The sequence below is a fragment of the Pyrus communis genome, chromosome 7 (genome assembly GCF_963583255.1).
Source record: "Pyrus communis chromosome 7, drPyrComm1.1, whole genome shotgun sequence".
Taxonomy (NCBI): domain Eukaryota; kingdom Viridiplantae; phylum Streptophyta; class Magnoliopsida; order Rosales; family Rosaceae; genus Pyrus; species Pyrus communis.
The window spans coordinates 3,070,192-3,094,675 of record NC_084809.1 but is presented as its reverse complement, the minus strand read 5'-3'; the positions used below and the strand labels follow the sequence as shown (position 1 = coordinate 3,094,675).

The window sequence follows — 24,484 nt, the reverse complement described above, 5'->3', positions numbered from 1 at the left end:
TGCACCTTCACAAAAGCCTTTCAAGTATTGGTACGACTAAGTTGCAACTCTCACAAAACAAACCATCTGGATGTTCACAAGACGAGAGCGAACCACCCAAAAATCGGTACCAGGATGAATAATAACATAATGGAGGCTAGAGTTCCGGACAAGAGGCTAACATTGTTCATGAGTTCAGCCAAATGTTTGTTGTGAGCTTGGACTATCTTTACAGCTAATGTGGGAGGAGAAAGAAAATGCATTTGTGGAGTGACCCTAATGAACTGTTACTACCTCCTCCTTTGTGCTGTTATATTATGTACATAATCTCAGTTTATTAATATTAATAAATAAATCGAACAAACAAATATTTTGAACTTACGTTTCTACATGCAGAGGGTTAACATTAATGTTGGCATCCATTGTCCAAAATACCTGTAATTTCCTTGTACTACAAGCAAAGAGATAGAATTCACCAGAGGATGTCTTACAGATGAAAGTTTGAGGTTGTCCTAATAGAATTTGAGTAAATGTTACGCAGGGAAACAAAATTTATCTGATCGATAACTTGGACAAGGGAACTGAAAAGAAATTCACCAAAATTTTCGCCAACCTAGAAACACAAAAACATAAATCAAATCGAAGACTCGTTACGCATTCTCTCTATCATAGAGACTCACGCGCAAGAACTCTGTTTTTTTTTATTTTTTATTTATTTATTTATTTATTTTTAAGGAGAGCTCTGTTTTTTGTCGTAGGCAAAAGATAACTCCAAAACAGAGTTTGGTGGCGAGGAATATGACCAATTGTGGCCGTGAAGCTTAAAGCACTATGGAAGATGGCACGACGGTGAATGAGAGCAAAAGAAACACGGTACTTTTTAGGTACACTTTAACACTTACAACAAAATGAAAGCAATAAACGCACTTGTGCAGCGAGCAATGTCAGAACACTTCGAACAAAGAAAATTATGCATTTAAGGATCATGATAAGTGGATAGTTTCGGGGTTTTTCCTTCAATTGAGCGTTGAAGTGTTTTTTCTTTACATGGTTGCTAAGGTGTTCTTCTCCAATTCAATAAAAAAGGAAACGAAACAATTATTTCGAACTTGTGTTCCTGCACGGAGAGGGTTAATATTAAGGTCTGCATCCATTAACAAAAAGCACATGCCTTGTACTACAGAGACAGAGAAATCGACGAGATGAAGTCTTACTGTTACATGCATTTGTGTAATACAATTATCATGTAACGATTAGATTTGATCCGATAAGATATTCTCTCCTTTTATTTTGATTTGGGATGAAAAAAAGAAAACACATGTTTTGAAAAGTTGTACTCTGCATTCCAGCTTAATTATCATACTCAGGCATCCCCGTTCTGGTTCTGGGGTTCTTTGCTGCCGTTCAACCTCATCACCTCCTTTATTTTGTCACGGACATAAGGAACAGCGTCAGTACACAGTGTTCTTAGCGTTTGGTAGGACTTGGTCCCAATTATCACAAAATATACGGCCCAACATGCAAGAGTAAACCACCCGAAAGCTGGAACGAGGAGGAGCACCTGTAGAACCAACGCAAGAGTTCCACACAAGAGGCTGATGTTGTTCATCAATTCATATATATTTGCTTTGTTGGAAGCTTGGAGAATCTTGGCAGTCTCCAATGCCCCCGCGTAAGTGAGTAAATCAGCAATCAACATCACAACAGTTTTGTGGTCTGTGACAAATGGAGACGGTAAATTTCCGGTCGCATGCTTCACCTGGAGGAGGACTCCTAGGATGTTGAGGAGACGGAATATACATTTGTGTGCTGCCGGTAGAGATTTGTACTGATCACCCTCCACCACCATAGCGCTGCTGTATTATAATCAACACAGAAAATTAATGAATGGGAAAATGATCTCTGTAACATTACTCTAATGACAACAGGAGTTCCTAATTTTCAGTTCTTCCATATTAGTTAATGTCGTTGACATGCGTCATCAACCGTTAGAATATCTGCCCACAACCCAAACTCATTTGCTAGCTAATTAAGAACATGAGCTTATAAAAGATCCCGTTTCATATATACATATTGATCAGAAGGCATGTTACAGAGTATCTGGAAACCAAATTTATTTGATCCATAACTTGGACGTGGAAATTAAAAACGAAAAAGAAGGTTACGCAGAGTATCGTAGATAGGTTAACAAGATTGTTTACTGTTTCCCTTATGCTTTACAATCAGCTTTTGACGAAAGAGTAGATGCAACATTCTTCATATGAGTAGACTTTCACCGAACTGGGAGTCCCGCGGCGTGCGTGAATGAAAGAGTTTCAGAGAAGAACGGATTCAAAAAATTAAACTACTAAAACATGATAACTAAAGTAAATGTACTAACCCAGCTGGGGTTTGTGGAGGATTAACCGAAGTTCCGACGTGCATAACGGGGATGTGGGTTCTTTGCATATGTTGCGTGAAACTCGCGGGAAGAGGAACGCGGCCGTGGTCGCCAGAGTTGTTTGGGGGGGGGGGGGGGGGGGGGAGAGAGAGGGGAGGAGTATATGAGCTTTTGAGTTCTTCTGAACGTTTTGTCTTGCCGGGACGATGGGGCTGGGGTGTGGGTTCTTTGTAGCCCGTTAATTTCCATATATACTGTAAGTTCTGGGTTGGAGTATTCGGTAATGACCTCAATATCCATCGGCTTTTTGTTGAGAGTTGTCCCACCGGCGAGGGACAAGGGAGGGACAAGGTGTGCTATATGTTTATATGATCTTGAGCTACTTTTGATATTACCAATTGGTTTTACGATGGAACTTCAATTTTATCATGGTATCAAAGTAGGTTGTCCTCGTGTGAAGCCAAACAACCACACACGCTCCACGTCACCAAGTTGTCGTTCACATGTAAGCTTGAAAATCCATCCCACGTGTAGGGGCGTGTTGAGAGTTGTCCCACATCGATGAGGAACAAAGTTTGTTATATGCTTATATGATATTGAGTTACTCTCTATATTACTAATTGGTTTTATAATGGAACCGCTTCGTCATTTTTAACAAAAAATGTTAATCACGGCAAATGGAAAATGGTGACGATGCAAATGGAAACTTTTAACGAAAAATGGTGACGATGCAAAATCCTTGTAATGGAAATGATCTCGCAATGACCTTTGTAATGGAAATGTTAATCAATATCCATCAGCTTTTTACGAAAATGGTGATGACGCAAAATACTTGTAATGGAAATGACCGCAATGACCTTTGTAATGGAAATGTTAATCAATATCCATCAGCTTTTTACTTTGTAATGAAAATGGTGATGACGCAACGACCTTGTAAAGGAAATGACCGCAATGACCTTTGTAATGGAAATGTTAATCAATATCCATCAGCTTTTACTTTGTAATGAAAATGGTGATGACGCAATGACCTTTGTAATGAAAATGCTTACCAGGTGGGTTCTACGTGGATGACTTCAAGGTTATCACATTCGCGGTCGACACGTAGGGTCCATTCGAAATTCTACTTGTAAGTGTTTTTACTTGAAATAGTTTTATAGGACAAATTTTTTATAAAATCAAATCCAAATGTTTTATAAAAATCACTTCAAAGTTACTTTTCCAGAAAATGTTTATATTACTTATGATTGATACAATTTAACAAAACAAGAGAAACATTGTAGGAAACTAACTTTTCTAAGTAGAAAACCATCAGGGATGATTCAGTGGTAAAAGGACGAATTTAAGGTCTGTATTCTACACGGCACGTTCTGAGTTCGATTCTTAACACTGATTAATTGAAAAATGAGTTTTAGGGACAGAGAGAGACTAAAATGTCTTTATGAATCTTTTTGGCATTCGAAATGGTGCACTACATCACCAACTAATCCTTTTTTATTTTTATTATTTAAAAAAAAAAGTAACTTTTTGAAGCCCAGAGGGTTAACCGAAATGTTTGTATACATATAGACGCTGATTTTGTTCGAAGTTTGGGGAACTCTCTTTACTGCGGTTATGTATGACTGAGGGAAGGTATGAGAAGGGAGAGAGAAAAAGACACGCGGTTTTTTTTTTTTAAATGATATTATCTATATTAAGTAGGGATGCAATTTGGTTTGGGCCAACTCGAACCCGTTCATGTCTAATCAGATTTTAAATCCAAACAAGCGAGTTTTTTTTTTAATTATAATCCGTCCGAACCCAACCTAATTTCAACCTGTTCATTAATTGAGTTGAGTTAGGTTGATTGTTTGCCCAACTTAACTCGATTGGGTTGAACTGTGCAACATGCTTGCACCTTTGCACCTTCATGAGAACCTACTGATATGATGTCCAATTTGACTTGAAGGGAATCATATTAAGTTTATTTTGCTTTTCACATGACATCATGTAGAACAACTTCCTTTATTAAATTAATATTGCAACTATTTGACCTCTGTTTGAGATCTGCTTCACAATTTGAGTTGTGATTGTTTCTTTGCTGCTTTCTTGTGCCGATTCAGATGAAGCAGGCTATTCAGAAAGTTGCGGGAAAGTGATTTTAAGGTCAGTTGTTTGCTACTACAAATAGGTTGATGTCTTTGTGGATGTATACATGCCCATGCGGGTGCTTTCAGAAACATATGATTTAAAATTTGATGCTAATGCTTGATAAAAACTTGAAAAAGTTGGGCAATCCGAATCCAATCCAAGTAAACGCAAACCCGATTAAACCCAAGTCCGAATGAATCCGATTAAAACTCAACCTGATCCTGAATTGTACGAGTTGGGTTAGGATTGGGTTGACCTTCCAATATGTCCAAGTTGCACCCCTAATATTAAGAAAGTGGGAGAGTGGGCTAAGCCTCATAATAGCTAGCAATAATGTGATTCAAATTTGTTTTTAGCAATGATCGAACCTAAAACCTCTCACTTATAAGTGAAGAAGAATATCACTAGGCTGTAATATTAATTACTAATAGTCACGTAATTTCTATCCATCATTAGATATGACTAATGCTAACGATTAAATTATTAGTCGACCTATCATTACTCTTTTAATAGACTTTGTTCAAATATTATGGTCTCATGAATGCCGTGAGAAGCAATATCTATTTTCTCTAACAAATTACGATTATATCTGCACTGATTATTATCTAATTAATTATTTGGACTATATTATAGACGTAGCCATGGTGATAAACAGTGGACGCCGTATATTCCTTTTGAATTGTCTTCTTTTTTACCCTTTTCATTTTCATCCCATATATACCATCTAATAATGTAGTTGATTACCACTCTTCATGATGCATGGAAGTTGGATAATCAATTTTCTTTTTTCCCTTGTCCAACAAAATTTACCAAAAAAAAAAAGGACGTAGAATGATAAATACAAAGAAATCAAACGATAGCTTTAAAGCATAAGAACATGTAATTCACTAGAGATTATAAGAAAAACTCAAAGATACATATAAATAGTATGAGAGATAGTAACCCTAACACCACAAAAGAATGTATTTTTAGAACTCAGTTGGAAATGTTTTTAAAATAACTGAACGTGCTTTTAGAGAAAATGTTTGGGATCCAAACGTACTTGAAGTGCTTCCTCTTAGAAGCATAAGTTATGTGCTTCTCAGAGTAAGTACTTCAAGTGTTTTTTTATGATTCAATTGCAATTTTACTAAGAATTAGTTTAAAAAACGTTTCACCAAAAATGCTTTTAGATATTTGAAAAGTATTTGCAAACGAGTCCATCCTCTACCACAATTCTAAGCAAAATACAAATTGAACAAAATATATACCAACAATATCCTCAAAACTTATTTATATGGAGTTGGATCATATTGTACGTTACCTATTATCTGTAAAAGCCAAACAACAAAGTCCAAAAAAGAAAAAAAGAAAAGAAAAAAAAACTCTTCCTTGCCGACAACAAAGTGCACACTTTATTTTTGGATTTTTCTGTGCGACAACGAATTAGCGGGAAGGAGGAAAAAAATGCATTTGTGGAAGTTGGAACTATTACCACCCTCCTCCTTTTTTTTTTTTTTGGTAAATGGGTTACATTTTACTAAAATACAACAAAATTACATAACAGAGACCCAAATACATAAATCACAGAAGCAAAAGAAGGACCTCCGTTGTAACCCAATAGCCCAAAACAGAAGCACACAAACAAACTCTAACAACTTCCTCAATGCGTTGCGGCCGAAAGCGCCACAACAGCACAACGGGCACGAGCCTCCACAGCCAACACCTACCAGGAGCCCAGCCAAATAGCACCTCAGAGATGGAAAGAAAACAATGATCATCCTCCCTCAGATAGCATATCACAGATCGCAAGCACCAAGTGGTAGAAACCAAAGAAGCTTGTGGGATTTCCACAAGCAATACTACCAAAGAAGGCAGACAGGGAGAAGGTGGTGGTGTGACCACCCGAGCCGGTGAAACCACCCTCCTCCTTTATGCTATTATATTATGTACATATTTAGTTTATTAATATTAATAAATAAAAAAAACCAACAAATATTGGTGAGACATGTTAACAAGATTGTGTATCATCGAGATTATGTACATATTTAGTTTATTAATATTGAGTATCATCGATATGTTAACGAGATTGTGTACTGTTATTTGTGGTGGACGCCTTGTCCTCTTACCCCAGCAGGTTAGATTTCTCTCCTCAGGTCCCTGCAGCTCCACGCATTTCGGTTGCTCTATCTGGGGCTGGTTAACTTCGGCCACAGTAGTAGACGGAGCAGAAGTTCCCATACGCTTCCTCCCCCTTCCCCTACCTCCCTTACCGGAATTTCTTTGTGACAAACTTGACAGCCAACTCCCACCAGATTCCATAATCAACCCTTCAATTATTTGAAGATCATCAGTCACCTCATTTCTTGACAAAGAAACAAGACCGGGAAGTACATTTCTCTGGAAGTCTGCAGGGCCGCTCTTCCTTGGTTTCCACCAAATTTAATGTCATTGCTCAAAGTAATCCGTCACATTGGGAAATGACTCTTCACTGGCAGTTCGCTTAACCTTTGCCGCACCTCCATTGTCAAGACTTCCATCACATGAAGAAATTATTTTTGCAAACCAACGAAGGGAGTCGGTTTGAGAAGCATCCATTTTGCCACTAGTGGCACTGTCCTGCAGCATATCGTGAGTGATTGTGCATTCTTGATGATTAAAAGAACATTTTCTGTAGAAGTGAACCACCCGATATAAGTTATATAGAATATTGTCAATTTTCCGATAGGACAGTATGATCTTCAGGATAAATAATGTGAGAGAATTTGAAGGTTTCTACCGTTGTGTTAATTTGAACAAAGTTCTTTTTAATTTTTTATTTCACATGCTCAACACAATGAACACGAATTTAGAAAGACGTGCTCTAAGCCTGAATTAGTAAAGTTTAGCCACTACAATTTTTGTTTGTTTGTTAATACAATGATATTTACACTAAATGATGGAGGAATAAATTAGTTATGAACTACTAATTGGAACTCATGTATTGTTCAATTGTGGTATAACTTATAAGTAAAGGTAGCCCTTTCAATTTGTCACAGGCATACAACTATACAAGGGTGCTGCAAGTGCACCTTCACAAAAGCCTTTCAAGTATTGGTATGACTAAGTTGCAACTCTCACAAAACAAACCATCCAGACGTCCACAAGACGAGAGCGAACCACCCGAAAACCGGTACCAGGATGAACAATAACATAATGGAGGCTAGAGTTCCGGACAAGAGGCTAACATTGTTCATGAGTTCAGCCAAATGTGAGATGCGAGCTTGGACTATCTTTACAGCTAATGTGGGAGGAGAAAGAAAATGCATTTGTGGAGTGACCAAAATGAACTGTTACCACTTACATATTATGTACATAATCTTAGTTTATTAATATTAATAAATAAATCAAACAAACAAATATTTTGAACTGACGTTTCTACATGTAGAGGGTTAACGTTAATGTTGGCATCCATTGTCCAAAAGATCTTTAATTTCCTTGTACTACAAGCAAAGAGACAGAATTCACCAGCGGATGTCTTACAGATGAAAGTTTGAGGTTGTAAAATCTGAGTAAATGTTATGCAAGGAAACAAAATTTATCTGATCCATAACTTGGACAAAAGAATTGAAAAGAAATTCACCAAAATTTCCACCAACCTAGGAACACAAAAACATAAATCAGATCGAAGACTTGTTATGCATTCTCTCTCTCACACAGACTCACGCAAGGACTCTGGTTTCTATTTTTTTGGTCAAAGGAGAGCTCTGTTTTTTGTCATAGGAAAAAGAGAACCCCAAAACAGAGTTTGGTGGCGAGGAATATGACCAATTGTGGCCGTGAAGCTTAAAGTACTACAGAAGATGGAACGGCGGTGAATGAGAGCAAAAGAAACGCGGTACTTTTGGGCTACACTTGCAACAAAATGAAAGCAACAAATGCACTTGTGCAGCGAGCAACGTCAGAACACTTCGAACAAAGAAAATTTTGCAACTAAGGATCATGATAAGTGGATAGTTGAGGGGTTTTTCCTTCAATTGAGCTTTGAAGTGTTTTTTCTTACATGGTTGCTAAGGTGTTTTCTTCCAATTCAATAAAAAAGGAAACGAAACAATTATACGGAACTTGTGTTCCTGCATGGACAGGGTTAACATTAAGGTCTGCATCCATTATCAAAAAGCACATGCCTTGTACTACAGAGACAGAGAAATCGATGAGATGAAGTCTTACTGTTACATGCATTTGTGTAATACAATTATCATGTAACGATTAGATTTGATCCGATAAGATATTCTCTCCTTTTTCTTTGATTTGGGATGAAAAAAAGAAAAAACATGTTTTGAAAAGTTGTACTCTGCATTCCAGCTTAATTATCATACTCAGGCATTCTCGTTCTGGTTCTGGGGTTCATCAATGCCGTTCAACCTCATCGCCTCCTTCATTTTGTCACAGACATAACGAATAACGTCAGCACATAGTGTTCTTAGGGTTTGGTAGGACTTGGTCCCAATTATCACAAAATATATGGCCCAACATGCAAGAGTAAACCACCCAAAAGCTGGAACCAGGAGGAGCACCAGTAGAACCAACGCAAGAGTTCCACACAAGAGGCTGATGTTGTTCATCAATTCATATATATTTGTGTTGTTGGAAGCTTGGAGAATGTTGGCAGTCTGCAATGTCCCCGCGTAAGTGAGTAAATCAGCAATCAACATCACAACAGTGTTGTGGTCTATGACAAATGGAGACGGTAAATTTCCGGTCGCATGCTTCACTTGGAGGAGGACTCCTAGGATGTTGAGGAGATGGAATATACATTTGTGTGCTGCCGGTAGAGATTTGTGCTGACCACCCTCCACCATGGTGCTGCTGTATTATAATCAACACAGCAAATTAACGAATGGGAAAATGATCTCTGTAACATTACTCTAATGATAACAGGAGTTCCTAATATTCAGTTTTTCCATATTAGTTAATGACATTGACATGCGTCATCAACCGTTAGAATATCTGCCCACAACCCAAACTCATTGGCTAGCTAATTAAGAACATGAGCTTATCAAAGATCCCGTTTCACATACAAATTGTTTCTTCACTCTTTTTTATTCGTCATTTATTTTGTATGTCTACATATGTCTCCTTTATTTACAGCACACAAATATTAAAACGGAAAAAAAATAATCAAAAGGGCACTAATTTAGTTCCACAAAATCCTATCTAATCAAGTTGAAATGTCAAAACATCCCACGATCAAAGATTTTAGGCTTGTATGTGGTCTAATATCCTAGTGAATAAAGTGTTGGGTTTTTCACTAATGCACACCGAATTCGAAACTCTCTCCTCCCCTAAATTATTATAACAGTTTCGAATTCTTCCTGTCTTCTTAATAATAATAAAATTTGAAAAAATTGATTTTAAGCTTATTTTGCCTTGAATTTACTTGCACTCACTCGAAATTAACAAGTACAAAACATAACGAAGAAACTTTTTTCCCAGTTGATTATGAAAGAACGAAAATGAAAAGGGGAAAAAGAGTTTTCCACAAAACTATCAAGATATACGAGGACAGAATAACAACATACATGGCGAAGTATATGAAAAACTATTTAACCTGGGTAAAAATTATTTTGGTAAATATTTTGAAATTACGTTTCTGTTAGAGGGTCAATGTTAATGTTTGCATCCATTATGCAAATTGCAGAATGCGCCTTTTTCTTGTACTACAGGTAGTATAAAGAGAGTGAATTGGTCACAAGGCATGTTATAGAATATCTGGAAACCAAATTTCTTTGATCCATAACTTGAACCTGGAAATTGAAAACGAAAAAGAAGTATCGTAGATGAAAGAGTTTCAGAGAAGAATGGATTCAAAAAATTAAACAACTAAATGATGATAACTAAAGAAAATATACTAACCCAGCTGGGATTTGTGGAGGATTAACCGAAGTTCCGACGTGTATAAGGGGGATGTGGGTTCTGTGCATGTGTTGAAACTCTTGCGAGGAACGCTGCGGTGGCCGCGAGAATATTCAGGAGATGGATACTAAAAAGTTGCGTATGGAGTGAGTAGCGGAAAGGAAGAACCTTAAAGTTAAAGAAGAATTTCAGAGGTGGTGTACTACTTATAGGGAGGGAAAGATTGGACTTGTTAGAATTAGCAAGTTTTGAGATTATACACAGCCTGGTCCCATAATATATATATATATATATGTATGTATTTCGATATTCCTTGTGTAAAGAGACCTTTGACCAAAGTTTAGTCTGACCTTGTATGTAGCAAAAATATCGAGGGGTAAGCAGGGGGCATGGGTTTTAAGTCGGTTTGGAGCCGACGAATGCCGAACTGGACAACGTGGGGCATTCGTAGTTTTTTCCACAAGGTGTACTATAAAATAATTCACAAGGTGTCGAGATCGACACGTAGGGTCCATTTGAAATTTTTTGACATATAATGTACCTCTACTCGTAAATGTTTTTACTTGAAGTAGTTTTAGGGGGCGTTTGTTTGCCCTCACTAACTTGGACTGGACTGGACTGGACTAGCTATTAGTCCAATACTGTGTTTGTTCCATGCTGGGACTAACATTAATGAGACTATAGGGGACTAGTATGGACAAAACCCTTCACTAAGAGGTCTTAGTGAGACCCCCCAATAACCATGGGACTAGCTAAGACTATCCTCTATTTCTCGTCCTTGTTATGCTCAACGACCACTCCCGACAGACTCCTCGTCATCGTCGGTCACCTAGATCAATCATTAACTTCCCGACTCTCTTTCAGATCCATTTCACAACCAACTTTCATATAAAACATACCAAATTGAAGCTGGGAGTGACAAGATTACGATTTTACTTGAATCGAGGCCAAAATGTGGTCGAATGTGGCCGGAAAATGGCTTGGAAGTCTCGGCCTGTTTGGGCTTCTTCAAATCCATGACAAATTCGAGCATGCAAAGCTAAGATCTCGGTCCAGGGATGGTGATGAATTTTTTGGCGTGCTAACTTCATCCAATTTAATGAGGGTTGGCCAAAAAACACATCGGGAAACCTGCAACTCATCGGGAAAATTGGAGCCGTGAGGTTCCGTTCGAACAACGCATAGCTAGAGAGGGAGGGAGGACAGAGAAATAGAGATTGGAATCAATAAGGAGTTTGACCAGGAATGAGAAAGAGACATGAATTGAGAGGTCTGAGAAGAAAAGATGGAGAAAAAGATAAGATCATAATAAAATATTAATAATATATATATTAAATAAAATAATATTAGCATTTGTTATTATCCAGCTTCTTAGTCCAATACTGCACCAAACGCTTCACTAAGTTAGTCCAGTTTAGTCTAGTCTAAACTAGTCCAGCTTAGTCCTTGAAACTAATCCAGTCCGAGATAGTCCGGCGCAACAAACGCCCCCTTATAGGACAAATTTTTTATAAAATAAAATCCAAGTGTTTTATAAAAAAACACTTCAAAGTTACTCTTCCAGAAAATGTTTATATTAATTATGATTGATACAATTCAACAAAACAGGAGAAACATTGTACGAAACTAACTTTTCTAAGTAGAGAACTACCACGGATGATTCAGTGATAAATGGACGATTTTTAGGTCCGTATTCTACATGGTACGTTCTGAATTCGATTATTAATGCGGGTGAATTGAACAATAAGTTTTAGAAACAAAGAAATGCTAAAATACCTTTATAAATCTTTTCGATCTTCAAAATACTGCACTAAGTCACCAACTTGTCCTTTTTTATTTTTTTTAAAAAGTAACTTTTCTATGCCCAGAGGGTTAACCGAAATGTTTATATACATATATATGCTTATTTTGTTCGAAGCCCAGAGGGTTAGCAGTTATGTATGACTGTTGAGGGAAGGCATGAGAAAGGAGAGAGAAACAGTCACGTGGTTTTTTTTATTTTTAACAAACGATATTATTTATATTAAGAGAGTGAAAGAATGGGTTAAGTCTCATAATAGTTAGCAATAATGTAATTCAAATTTATCTTTGACAATGATCAAATCTAAAACATCTCACTTACAAGTGAAGAAAAATATCACTAGGCCGTAATATTAATTAATAATAGTCACGTAATTTCTATCCATCATTAGATATAACTAATGCTAACGATTAAAATTATTAGTCTACCTATCATTATTCTTTTAATAGACTTTGTTCATATATTATGGTCTCATGAAGGCCGTGAGAAGCAATATCATTTTTCTCTAACAAATTACGATTATATCTGCACTGATTATTCTCTAATTAATTATTTGGACTATATTATAGACGTAGCAATAGTGATAAATAGTGGACGCCGTATATTCAGGAGATGAAAAAGGAATCAGTCGGGGGAGATAAGGTTTTGAGTCGGTTTGGAGTACCGACGAATGCCGAGATGGACAACGTGGGACCCGGTTAGAATTCAGAAATGACCGATGCATTGTGGGTTCTAGATGGATGAGTTCTACGTTGCGGTTTATTCTTGTATTTTATCAGCCGGCGGGTTTATTTTATCATTTGCCTTTTGGATTTGTGGCTGATGGTAAGTGTTCTTTGCTTTATCATTTGATTTTTTACACCTTCCACGTGGAATTTCTAACGAATCAGATGATGTCCGAAGTCTAACCGGGGGATCGATGGTTTCGCTTTCCATCTCTTTGCTTTGTGGTAAGTGTGCGTGTCGGTTTGATTCCATCTCTTTGCTTTGTGGTAAGTGTGCATGTGGGTTTGATTCTTATATATATATTTTTTTATCATTTGATTTTTTGCACCTTCTCTGTTCTTTGCTTTGTGTAGTGTGGGTGTGGGTTTGATTCTTATATTTTTTTTATCGTTGATTTTTTGCACCTTCTACGTGGAATTTGTAACGAATTAGATGATGTCCAAAGTCTAACCTTCTACAGTTTCCAAAAATAAAAAATAAAAAGGTCTAACCTTCTATGTGAAATTTCCAACGAATTAACGTGCAATGGGACGGAACGTTGTGAGACGGGAAGCACTCGTCCCATGTTTGGTGCGCCAATTTGCTTGGGACGCGATGTTCCGTAGAACAGATTTTAGTTATTTTTTTGTGCCACCCTCCCTCTCGAAACGACTTGATAGTTGTTATACGCTATGTAATACAATTATCATGTAACGATTGGATTTGATCCGGTATGATATTGTCTCCTTTTTCTTTGATTTGGGATGAAAAAAAAAGAAAGAAAACACATGTTTTGAAAAGGTGTACTGTGCATTCCAGCTTACTTATTATACTCAGGCATCCCCGTTCTGGTTCTGTGGTTCTTCGCTGCCGTTCAACCTCATCACCTCCTTCATTTTCACGGACATAAGGAACAGCGTCAGTAGTCCATGCAATATGAGATCTTTCAATTTGTCAAAGGCATGAAGAAGTGCTACAACTGAACTTTCACAAAAAATAGAGCCTTGCGGAAAGTTCCTAACTCGTTCGTCGTATGCCGAAGCGCCAAACTGATGCAATAGACAACTCCAGCCTTCGGCGCACGTTCCAAACACCTCACAGATATTCATAAAAAAATAAATTAAATTAAAAAAAAAAAAAAAAAACCACCTTGCATATTTGCGGGTGCATATTTACTCATTATCTTCAAGTAGTAGTAACTCACCACTTAAATTTTGAAATTTGTTTCTACTCATCATACATATTTTTAATATTTAAATTCATTTAACAGTATAATTTTGATATTTAGACTTATCAAACAGTTATAAATACTAGCATCACTATCATCTTAGAGTCGTGAACAAACATATTCCTAAATATTTTTAGTCACTGTAGCTCACTCGTTGGGCCATAAAAGCAATTCGGTTATGAGAGATTTTACAATATAACTGAAACATGGGGTAGTACACTAATGTTGAATCATCGAATCCAATTCCCGAGCCACGTAAGCTATTTTACATCCCTATTTTTTATTCATCAGTTCAATTTTGTTTGAATTCAAAGAAACTGAAGAAACAAAATATTTGTTTTGAATAAAGATAAAATTTCATTCTATTAACATGAACTCAACATGGAATATTTGTTATGTATAGTGAGAAAGGTAGTTAATATTTGTAATACGTGATCATAATTTTATTTTTTATTTTTTAAAACTATGAGAAGTCATTGAGGACAATTCCATATGTATTGAAATGCTTTATGGATCATATACTATGGATTATGTGTATGTTTCGATGAGTTTACCTTAATTTGCTCTAATATACACAAAAAATAAAGAAATGTGTTTAAATGACACGTTTCCCTCTCTAAATATGTTTAAATGTGATATTAATATATATAAATGTTTTTAAATAGCCTAATTTTGATACTTATAACACTAATACTACACTAGTGTGAATTTAATAAATATGTAAGTCTTTGAACAAAACTAGTTTGACATGGAATTTAAATCATGAATTTGAAATATTTATAGGTTTTTTTTTTTGTTAAAAAAATTATTTATATTCACATTTACATTTTCAATTGCTATCAATGAATATCGTACTTCGATTTCAAGAAAATTTTATGCAACACTATGAAAGCATGATTATCATGCAAGTCCATATATTTATCACACTCGTAAGACAAATAACTTGGCGATGGCGTCGTAAAGATCCAATGGACAATACTGCCCTTTAACCACAAGATATGGAAGATTATCTTAGTCATTGTCAGTGACTCAGTGGTCCACCCATTTGGGCAATTTTATTTTTGTAATTTTCCAACAAATTAAGTGATGTCTCTAACTTTGCAACTTTCCTTGGAGTAAATGACAATAGTGAGAAAGGTAGTTAATGTTTGTATTAATGTGATTATAAAAAATAAAATTCAAAACTATGAGAACTCATTTAGAAAAATTGACACATGTATTTTCTCTTTTTTTTTTTTTCTCATGATATTGCCCTCAGTGTTTTTGCAGTTGCCTACTCATCCCACTGCAATGTTCGTCGCTGATAGTGATGGAGAGGGGACGCGTCTCGTAATGTATTTCAAGGTTTCTGAGAGTTTGGATAAACTTGTACTTAACACGTGGATTATCTGTTGGTATACTCAGGTTATTGATCTATGTGAATAATGTTTCAGAAATTAGTTGACGATGACAACGGAAAAGGTTAAAGGGTCTGCCGTACATGTCCACGGGACTTGTTTCGAATACTTCATCCGAACCACCAATTCCTCTTCTAATAGTATAGCCATGGACTGAACGTCCTTCTTTCAGTACCTCTAACTGCGACGCTGCCTGAAGTAAGCTAACAAGAGTGACCCGATTTGGATGCAATCCTTGCCTCTGCATACGGCGAGCAAACCCAAAAGCTTCACAAGCACGTTGGTCGCCACTCTGAGCAACAATATCTCTCCCAGTAATTTCATCGAACACTTCAGCTGCATCTTCAACAAACCCACATCTAAAGTACAACCCGATAAGCGACGAACCCGCAAATCCATTTGAACTAAACCCAGACTTCAAAGCATCCCCATGAATCCCTCGTCCAAATCCCAAATCCCCCAACTCGATACAACTTTTCAAACCAAACGTAATGGCGCCGCTATCCAACCCGATATTCCACCGCCTCAAATCTACGTACCGCCGAAGAACTTCGTCGAATTGACCGGCTCTGAAATACCCAACAAGAATTGCATTCCAGAGAGACAGATTCCCGTTGACGATTCTGTCGAAAACCCATCTGGAATCTGATAAAAGGTCGAACTTTGCGTAGCAATTCAGGAGCTTGCAGCCGAGAAATATATTGTTTCCGAGGCCGTGAGCGAAAATGCGAACGTGGAGTTTTCTCAGTGAGAGAGCGTCTGAACAATTGTCCTAGAAAGAAGCGAGGTTTGTCGAATACATTAATTTAAATTTTTTTAGGGTGATAGCAATTTGATTAGAAATATTCAGTCTCTGTGTATTGGGTATTTGGCGCAAGTGGCATTATTGAGAAGAAGTTCCTAACTTCATGAATTGTTAAAAAAAAATGTCAACTTCATATGCTGTGACTAATCATATATATTCATTCCAAAATAAAAACTCTACATTCATACGTTCATTTTGTAGTAATATGTCAATGAATATCGTACATATATATAAAAGATTTGAATGAATTTCCAAAAGCAAAATTTTCTTTTGATTTTTTAATTTGGGTAGTCCATATATGTGATAGAGTAGACCTTGTGATGCCATGTAACATATAACAAGGATACTGACAAACAAGTTGATGAATCTATGATATTACATTGAAATCTTAATTTTTTGTACGAAGTTGTACAGTTTTAAGATTTTGTGTGGAGTTACAATTAAACACAAACTTGAGGGGGCAAACTGAAATATACCCATTAATTAAACTATCCCATTTTGGTTTTGAGATTGAGATTCTTCTGTGCCATTCAATCTCATGTTTAGCTCCTTCAGTTTGCGAATTACATAATGGAGCATGTCAGTTGCATTTGTTGTACTTATACAAAGTCTTTTCAAGGTTGGATAAGACTTAACCATAGTTGTCACAAAACATATGGCTCAACATGCGAGAGCAAACCACCCAAAATCTGGGACTAGGAGGAACGTTAGTAGAATCAAGGCAAAAGTTCCACACAAAAGGCTGATTTTGTTCATCAATTCATACAAATTTGAATTGTGGGAAGCTTGCAGTATTTTAACAATGGCCAATGTCCCGGCGTAAGCAAATAAATCGGCAATTAACATCAAAACAATGACGTAGTCTGTGTCAAATGGAGACGCTTGCAAGGCTGCACATTTAACTTGGAGCAACAAGTCTAGCATGGTAAGGAGAAAGAAAATACATTTGTGGGGACCACTATCCTCCTTCGTGCTGCTGGAAAGAAAATTAGATGAGTAAGTGGATGAATTTCCCTAGCTAATCACCTTGTACGTACTTTATTAGGATTAGTAAAACCAATTAATTAGAAAGTGGAGAAAACGAAAGCAAAAGAAAATGTACTAACCCATCTGAGATTCGTGGAGAATTAGCCGATGTTCCGACGTCCATAAATTCTTATATTAATACAAATAACGATTGTCTAATTTGAGTTCTTCAGAGCTTTTGGGGAGATGGGGTTTTGGGAGGGTGATCGAGGAAGTGGTGGAGGAGGTACGAAGAACAGGCTCGTCCCCTATTTACTTAAATTGGTGTTACTCTGAGGCCTCATTAATTTCCGGCCGTGGATTTCATTAGTATTTATTGCCAAAAAACGACACGTGTAAGCATCACCTAATAAAAAAAGATTTTCAATTGTTACGGCTGCTTGTCAATTGAACTGAATAAGATTTGAAGTTTCAATTGTTACGGCTACATGTAAGAGCATTTTTAAATGATATGTCAAAATTTTATTTGATGGTAAATGTAACAAATTGAATACAAGTGTTAAATCTTTTTCTTTTCCAAGAAAGATTTTTTAGTATGACCGTCACATGAGGTGGTACACTACGTGTTCTTATATAAATTGTGAGATTTGTGTGTTAAAAGGTTAATAACTTAAAAATTAAAATTTTCTACCACTTACCAAAAAAAATATGATGTACCATCAGTGTTCCCGTCACAACTAAAAATTTCTCCTTTTCCAATAGATGTGTCAAATATTTATTTTATTATTTTATTAGGCCTAGAGTTACATTAACTATTAAAAAATAATCAAAATTAGTTTTAGTTTGTATTCTATTGGTTGTTAATGAGACCTATGCATTAAAAATTAAATTAAATATATTTGACTCCTTCTTTGTTTGCTATAAAAAAAGGCAGTTAGAAAGTAAAGAGTCAAATGACTCACATGCCACATCATATATGGCATATTCATTGAAGAACACTTGAATGTCTTTTAGGGCTGGTTTGGTATTGCTGTGCTTTGAAAACAAACTGATTCTGCTGTGCTGTGAGAATAAGCAGCTGTGAAATAAAGCAACATAGTGTTTGGTAAACTTTTTTGTAAAAGAGCCTTTGAAAAAAGAAAAAAAAAAGGTAGTATTATAGTGTTTAATAAACTTTTATGTAAAACAGATGTGAAAAAAAACTGGTTTTTTTAAAGCTGGGTTTTGCAGCTTTGTGTTTTTGGCTTTTTTTCACTCAAAACTGTGAAAAAAAACTGAAGCTAAATGTTTACCAAACATAAAAAGAGCTTTTTTTTATAGCCATTTTTTTTCAGAATCACCTCAGTACCAAACTAGGGCTTAATCCTATTTAATATCTCCATTGGAGATGGTTTAAGTCGGCTTTGAGAGAAAAACTTGTATGACCTTTGCTTGGCATTGGAAATTTGGAATTTGCTGAGTAACATTATAATTCAATAAAAACTCGCCACATAGCAAGTGTTAATTCGAATCCTTTATTATTTTATATTACTCTCATAATTATTTTTATACTGATTAATATAAAAAATGAGATTAATTTAAGAGAGTTTTAACGAAAAGCATGCGGTACTGTTCACTTTAACAAAAAACCACATTTTTACACTAAAAAGTCAAATTTAGTATTATTCACTTTACTCTTTATTTTGTCATTATCGTTAAAATTTAAAGTTTTCAAGCTCTTTTTATTAGTTTTCTTTTAATTTAATAGTTCATTTTTTTCACTCTTCTCCTCTCTCTCGTTTTCTCCTAAATTTTCTCTACTGTCTTCTTCCCTGTTCTTTGTCTTTCTCCTTCTTCATAAGAATACAGGAAAAAAAACAACCAAGCCATCTTCTCCAACTATCATAAACTGTAGAAAAAAAATTCCAACACATATGTCACTTTTTTACAAAAGTCGTTTGTTCATTTTTTTTCATTTTTTGAGCAACATTTCATTGCCCAGCACGCCACTTGCATATGTACTGTTGAAATTCTTGTATTAATTGTAAATATTCTTTGATTCATTCTAGGGTTGTTTGCCTTGTATAGCACGTTGACTATGAAGCTTGATTATAGGATCTTGACTGGGTTATGTTTTGTAAACTTGCCTTGTGAAGGCTAGTGCTAGTTTATATATTAGGGTTGTAATATTTTCAATACACAATAGTTGAAAATCTATTCTTTCTACATACATACACTTTGCCATTTTTTCATATACTCAAATAAATTTGTTGATACATTTTCTAGAGATCCTTTGCTGAGAAAATTTGGGAAGAAAATATTTAATGGCTTAAATTTTTTTCCCCCATTATCTTTATGAAGGCGGAAAGACACAGAGTGAGGTCCAGTCCATTGGTTAGGACTTGCGATACCCACATGTAGGAGAAATTTTTAGTTATGACAGGAATACAAATGGTATATTATGTGTTTTAATAGGAATGGTGAGAAATTTTATTTTTTAAGTTATTAATTTTTTAACACATATATCCCACCATTTATTATGTATCATTCCGTGTACTGATCACACTAAAAAATCTCTCTACATGTAGAATCTATTGTGAGGAAGATAAAGGGAGGGAAGTGGGGCCCTATAAGCATCTCCGCCTTAATTGCGCTGACGAAAATTTGGAGTTTCAATTGTTACGGCTACATGTCATCGACTATGCACAGAATATACCTGGGCTATTGGTTACTGCACGTACCCTACACGTGCAAAAAGCTTTTTCACATGACTCTGTGCTGGCATATAGAGTTTTGTTTATTTTTACTCATTTATTTATTTATTTTTTAACAAATGATATTATCTATACATAACTAATAGAGTGAGTGAGTGGACTAAGTCTCACAATGGGTTAGTAATAATGTGGTTTAGATTCGTTTTTTTTGCTAAAACCAAACCTAAAACATTTCACTTATAAGTAAAGATAAATACTACTAAACCGTAGTACGATGACTTTTTCTTTTCACATTTCTACATACATAAAAACATGTTTATAATAAAAACACTCAGTAAGTGTTCTATATGCATTGATTTTATATGTTTATAATTTCTCATATTCAGGTAGTGATAAAATTAATTTTTATATATTTCTAAGATATGGACTAACAGTTAGAGAAAAGATAACAAATATAAATAATTGTAGGAAGATTCCACTAAGTAATTGCACCTTTAAGTTATAAGACAAACTCTTGTAATTCCAAGAGATACAAACACAATTGTGGAACTAATTTGGGATCTCCTTCTATATTGCTTTGCATTTAGCATATCTTATTGCACATTAGATTCATTTTTTAGCATATCTTATGTGGTTTAGATTCAGTTTTTAGTGCAGATACAATTGTAACCACATTAGAGCAAAAAAAATGCCACAAAATGAAAACATAAAATAATAATTACAATTTAATAATTGTTAGTCAAGCAATTATAGGCTTTGTATGCCTTCTTATAATTGTTCATATGTAATTATCCGTCATGTATTTCACTTCAATTAAAAGAACATACAATCAACTCGCGTAGAAAAAACAAGTTTAGGATGTAAACTACATAATATGTAGGTTGAAATCTGATTATAAAGAATCAACGGCAGGCTTAGAACCTGGAAGAAAACTAAATCTTTCTAAAACGATTGGTAAGTTGGAGACGTCTTCCTCAAATAAAATAATTTGTCATATCAGACGCCTTGACCATGTCCATAGCACCTCACCTTGTATTGTGTAACTTATAGGTTTAAGCATGGAAAAGTGTTGGGACTGCACTTTCACAAAATTCTTTCAAGTATTGGTACAACTAAGTTGCAACTCTCCCAAAAGACAGAACCATGATGAACATAAACCACGGGACAAGAGGCTAACATTGTTCATGAGTTCAGCCAAACTTGAGTTGTGAGCTTGGAGTATCTTCACAGCTAATGTGGAGTGACCCTAGTGTGGGGGGGAGAGAAAATGCATTTGTGGAGTAACCTTAATGAACCGTGCTTGGTTTTTATTAGTGATACATTATTTGTTTTGTAAATTTGATTTAAAAATTTAATCTCTCTAAACAGTATCCTTTGTTTTATATGGTTTCATAAAACTATTACCAACCTAAAAGTTAAACAAATTAAATAAGTTTGAAAGTTCAAACTCCTCCAATACCATTATCCCCTTTCGCTTGCAAGGGTATCTTATCCTTGCCTGCAACAAAGTCCACAAGCAAATAGTCATTTTGATTTATGTGTGGATTTGCCAATGAATGACTCTAACTTTGCTACTTTCCTTAAGAGTAAATACGGATGAATGACACTGGGTAATATATAGTGAGTGGGTAAGGTAATATTTGTAATAATGTGATCATAGATTCTTTTTCAAAACTATGAGAACTCATTGAGGATAATTCCATATGTATTAAAATGCTTTATGGATCATACTATGGATTATGTGTATCTTTAGATTAGTTTATCTTAATTTGCTCTTATATCTTTATTAATTAATGAAACTTTCTTTATCAACCAAAAGAGGGTGAAAAAACTACTTAGTCTTCTATCACAAAAAAAAAGAAGGCAATAATGTAATTTCACGGGTCTAATTTTTTTATTTTTTTTTTGGTAAATTGTTTTTATTGAAGCCTCACTTACATGTGATGTTAAAATATATTCAATATAAAAAAAATAAAAAATAAAAAATACCAAAAACAAAAACCTCCCACTCCCCCCCCCCCCACCCCACATTCTCTCTCTCCCTCTCTCCTTCTCATTTTCTAAAAAATATGTTCATACATACAAAGTGTGTAGGCAAACACTAGTTATATTTAATTAAAGTTGCCCCTCAATAGAGATGCCACGGGAGATGTAAAGGACCCATTTACACATCTTTGCTTTACATATTTGCACTAGAGTTGCCCTTACTGGTGCTCCAAAAATTTAATTGTACATTTCAAATTTTTTATATTTTAAAAGAAAAATACTAGGTCTTTACTCTTGATGTCAATTTTTTTTTTAAATACTTTTAATATCAAGTTTAAAGGTAAGTGACTATGCATTCTTGGGAATTAAACGAGCAGTTTTTAAAATTAAAACCACTCGATATAAGTTGTATTGAATCTTGGCAATTTTTCAACAAGGGAGTATTATTTTCTTCAAGCGAAATAATGTGAGAGAATTTGAAGGTTATGCCGTTGTGTTAGTTTTAATGCAGATTTGAGCTCTTTACAAGTTCAGATTGCTGATTTATTTTCTTTTTTTTTTTTTTTTCAATTTGAATGCAGCTTTGTCCAATCTGCTTAACTAATGGAAAGGACCTAGCCTTTTCAATAATAAATTCAATGTCACACTAATTGAAGTTTTGAATTCCACCACAAGGCAATAGAACACAGCCTAAGTGTATAGTTCTCAGGTTACCAAAAAGGAAAGAAAATGATTGCACCTTTGTGAAACCATAAGCTCCTGAAAACTGCAAAACTAGAATCCCAAATCCATAACAAACACAGCCTTACTCACAAAACTAAAAGCTACCCACAAAAATACAACCTTGGGAGGTTCCAAAACAAATTCCAACTCCAATCAAACCACTGCCCAATAACCAATATGCAATACAAACAAAACCCAAAGCGCCATAACGCAATTCATAACAGAAGCACCCACAAGCCAATAATTTCAACGAGTTTAAAGCGAATGAGTCGTAAACCTCAAAAGTGAAGAGAAACAGGAGCAGAAATCTTGATCGAGCCGCTCAAGTTGCTATCTGGGCACCAAGCCCATGATGTATGAATCAAGACGCAGAGCTGAGAGAGAAAACAGAGAGCTAAGAAGCGCGAATTTGGTTGTGTTTGAATGTTGTGAGTATGATCAGTGGGAGTATTCAACCTCCCTCGCTTCATAAACTGCTTCTCATATCAAATAATGTGAGCCATCAGCAGTGTTCAGGCTCTCTTTTAAGATGAGATGTGTGATGCGGACGAAACCATTGAACAATGTAAGTAATCAAATACTGTAATTTTCTTTGAGTAGAAAGAAAATTTAGAATTTTGAGATTGTTGTACATCTCTCCTCAATTCCAGGACAAGAAGTTTTAAATACCAGCTCGAATAATGCAACCATGGATACTCTTTCCTGGACGCAAATAATTCAAGCAAGCACAAGACAGAATCCCATTGGACAAAGTTATCAAATCCGGCACAAAATTTTCTTCCATCACTCTACAGAAAAGGCGGAAAGCCTCCCCTCCAAGGGTTGCTCCATTTTAAGATAACCGGCAACGTCACATTCCAAGAACCAATAGACAATAGTCTTTCTATCCATTTCGCCAAAAATGCAGGCTGCCATTATAGGGGATCCACATTTGTTATACCTCTCTCAGTAATTTCATCGAACACTTTAGATGCATCATCAATAAGCCCACATCTAGTATGCAACCCGATAAGCGACGAACCCACAAATCCATTTGAACTAAACCCAGACTTCAAAGCATCCCCATGAATCCCTCGTCCAAATCCCAAATCCCCCAACTCGATACAACTTTTCAAACCAAACGTAATGGCGTCGCTATCCAACCCGATATTCCACCGCCTCAAATCTACGTACCGCCAAAGAACTTCGTCGAATTGACCGGCTCTGAAATACCCAACAAGGATTGCATTCCAGAGAGACAGATTCCCGTTGACAATTCTGTCGAAAACCCATCTGGAATCTGATAAAAGGTCGAACTTTGCGTAGCAATTCAGGAGCTTGCAGCCGAGAAATATATTGTTTCCGAGGCCGTGAGGGAAAATGCGAGCGTGGAGTTTTCTCAGTGAAAAAGCGTCTGAACAATTGTCCAAGAAAGAAGCGAGGTTTTCTGACAGAAATGGAGATTGAGGGCGTGGGTCGTCGAGAACGGATGTGCAGAGAAATCTAATCTGGGTTTTGGAAGCCAATGATCCGAACCCGGATTTAATTCGATTCATGACTGTAAGCGATTGGTGAGAGAGCAAAGCATTTTGATACCTCTCTCTCTCTCTCTCTCTCTCTCTCTCTCTGTCTAAACTAAGCAGATCGGTTTGTTTGAACTTTGGGTCTTCCTTCTTGGTTTTCATTCATAATTAATTTATAAAATTCTGTTAAATATAGCAATTTTATTTAATTTTTTTGTCGAATACATTAATCTAATTTTTTTAGGGTGATGGCAATTTAATTTGAAATATACACTCTATGTGTATTGGGTATTTCTGTAGCTAGTGGCATTATTGAGA

The 24,484-nt window shown here is 35.7% G+C and overlaps 1 protein-coding gene across 1 annotated transcript; it reads right to left on the bottom strand.

Annotated features, from left to right (window-relative positions):
- Nucleotides 1–8,823: 8,823 nt before the first annotated feature.
- LOC137739348 (pentatricopeptide repeat-containing protein At1g06140, mitochondrial-like) lies at nucleotides 8,824–24,199 on the bottom strand. Its single transcript, XM_068478907.1, has 3 exons — nucleotides 23,605–24,199; nucleotides 15,575–16,250; nucleotides 8,824–9,313 (listed from the first exon to the last, which is right to left on the bottom strand). The coding sequence occupies exons 1-3, from the start codon at nucleotides 24,197–24,199 to the stop codon at nucleotides 8,824–8,826; spliced, it is 1,761 nt and encodes a 586-aa protein (XP_068335008.1).
- Between the last annotated feature and the right edge of the window lie 285 nt (nucleotides 24,200–24,484).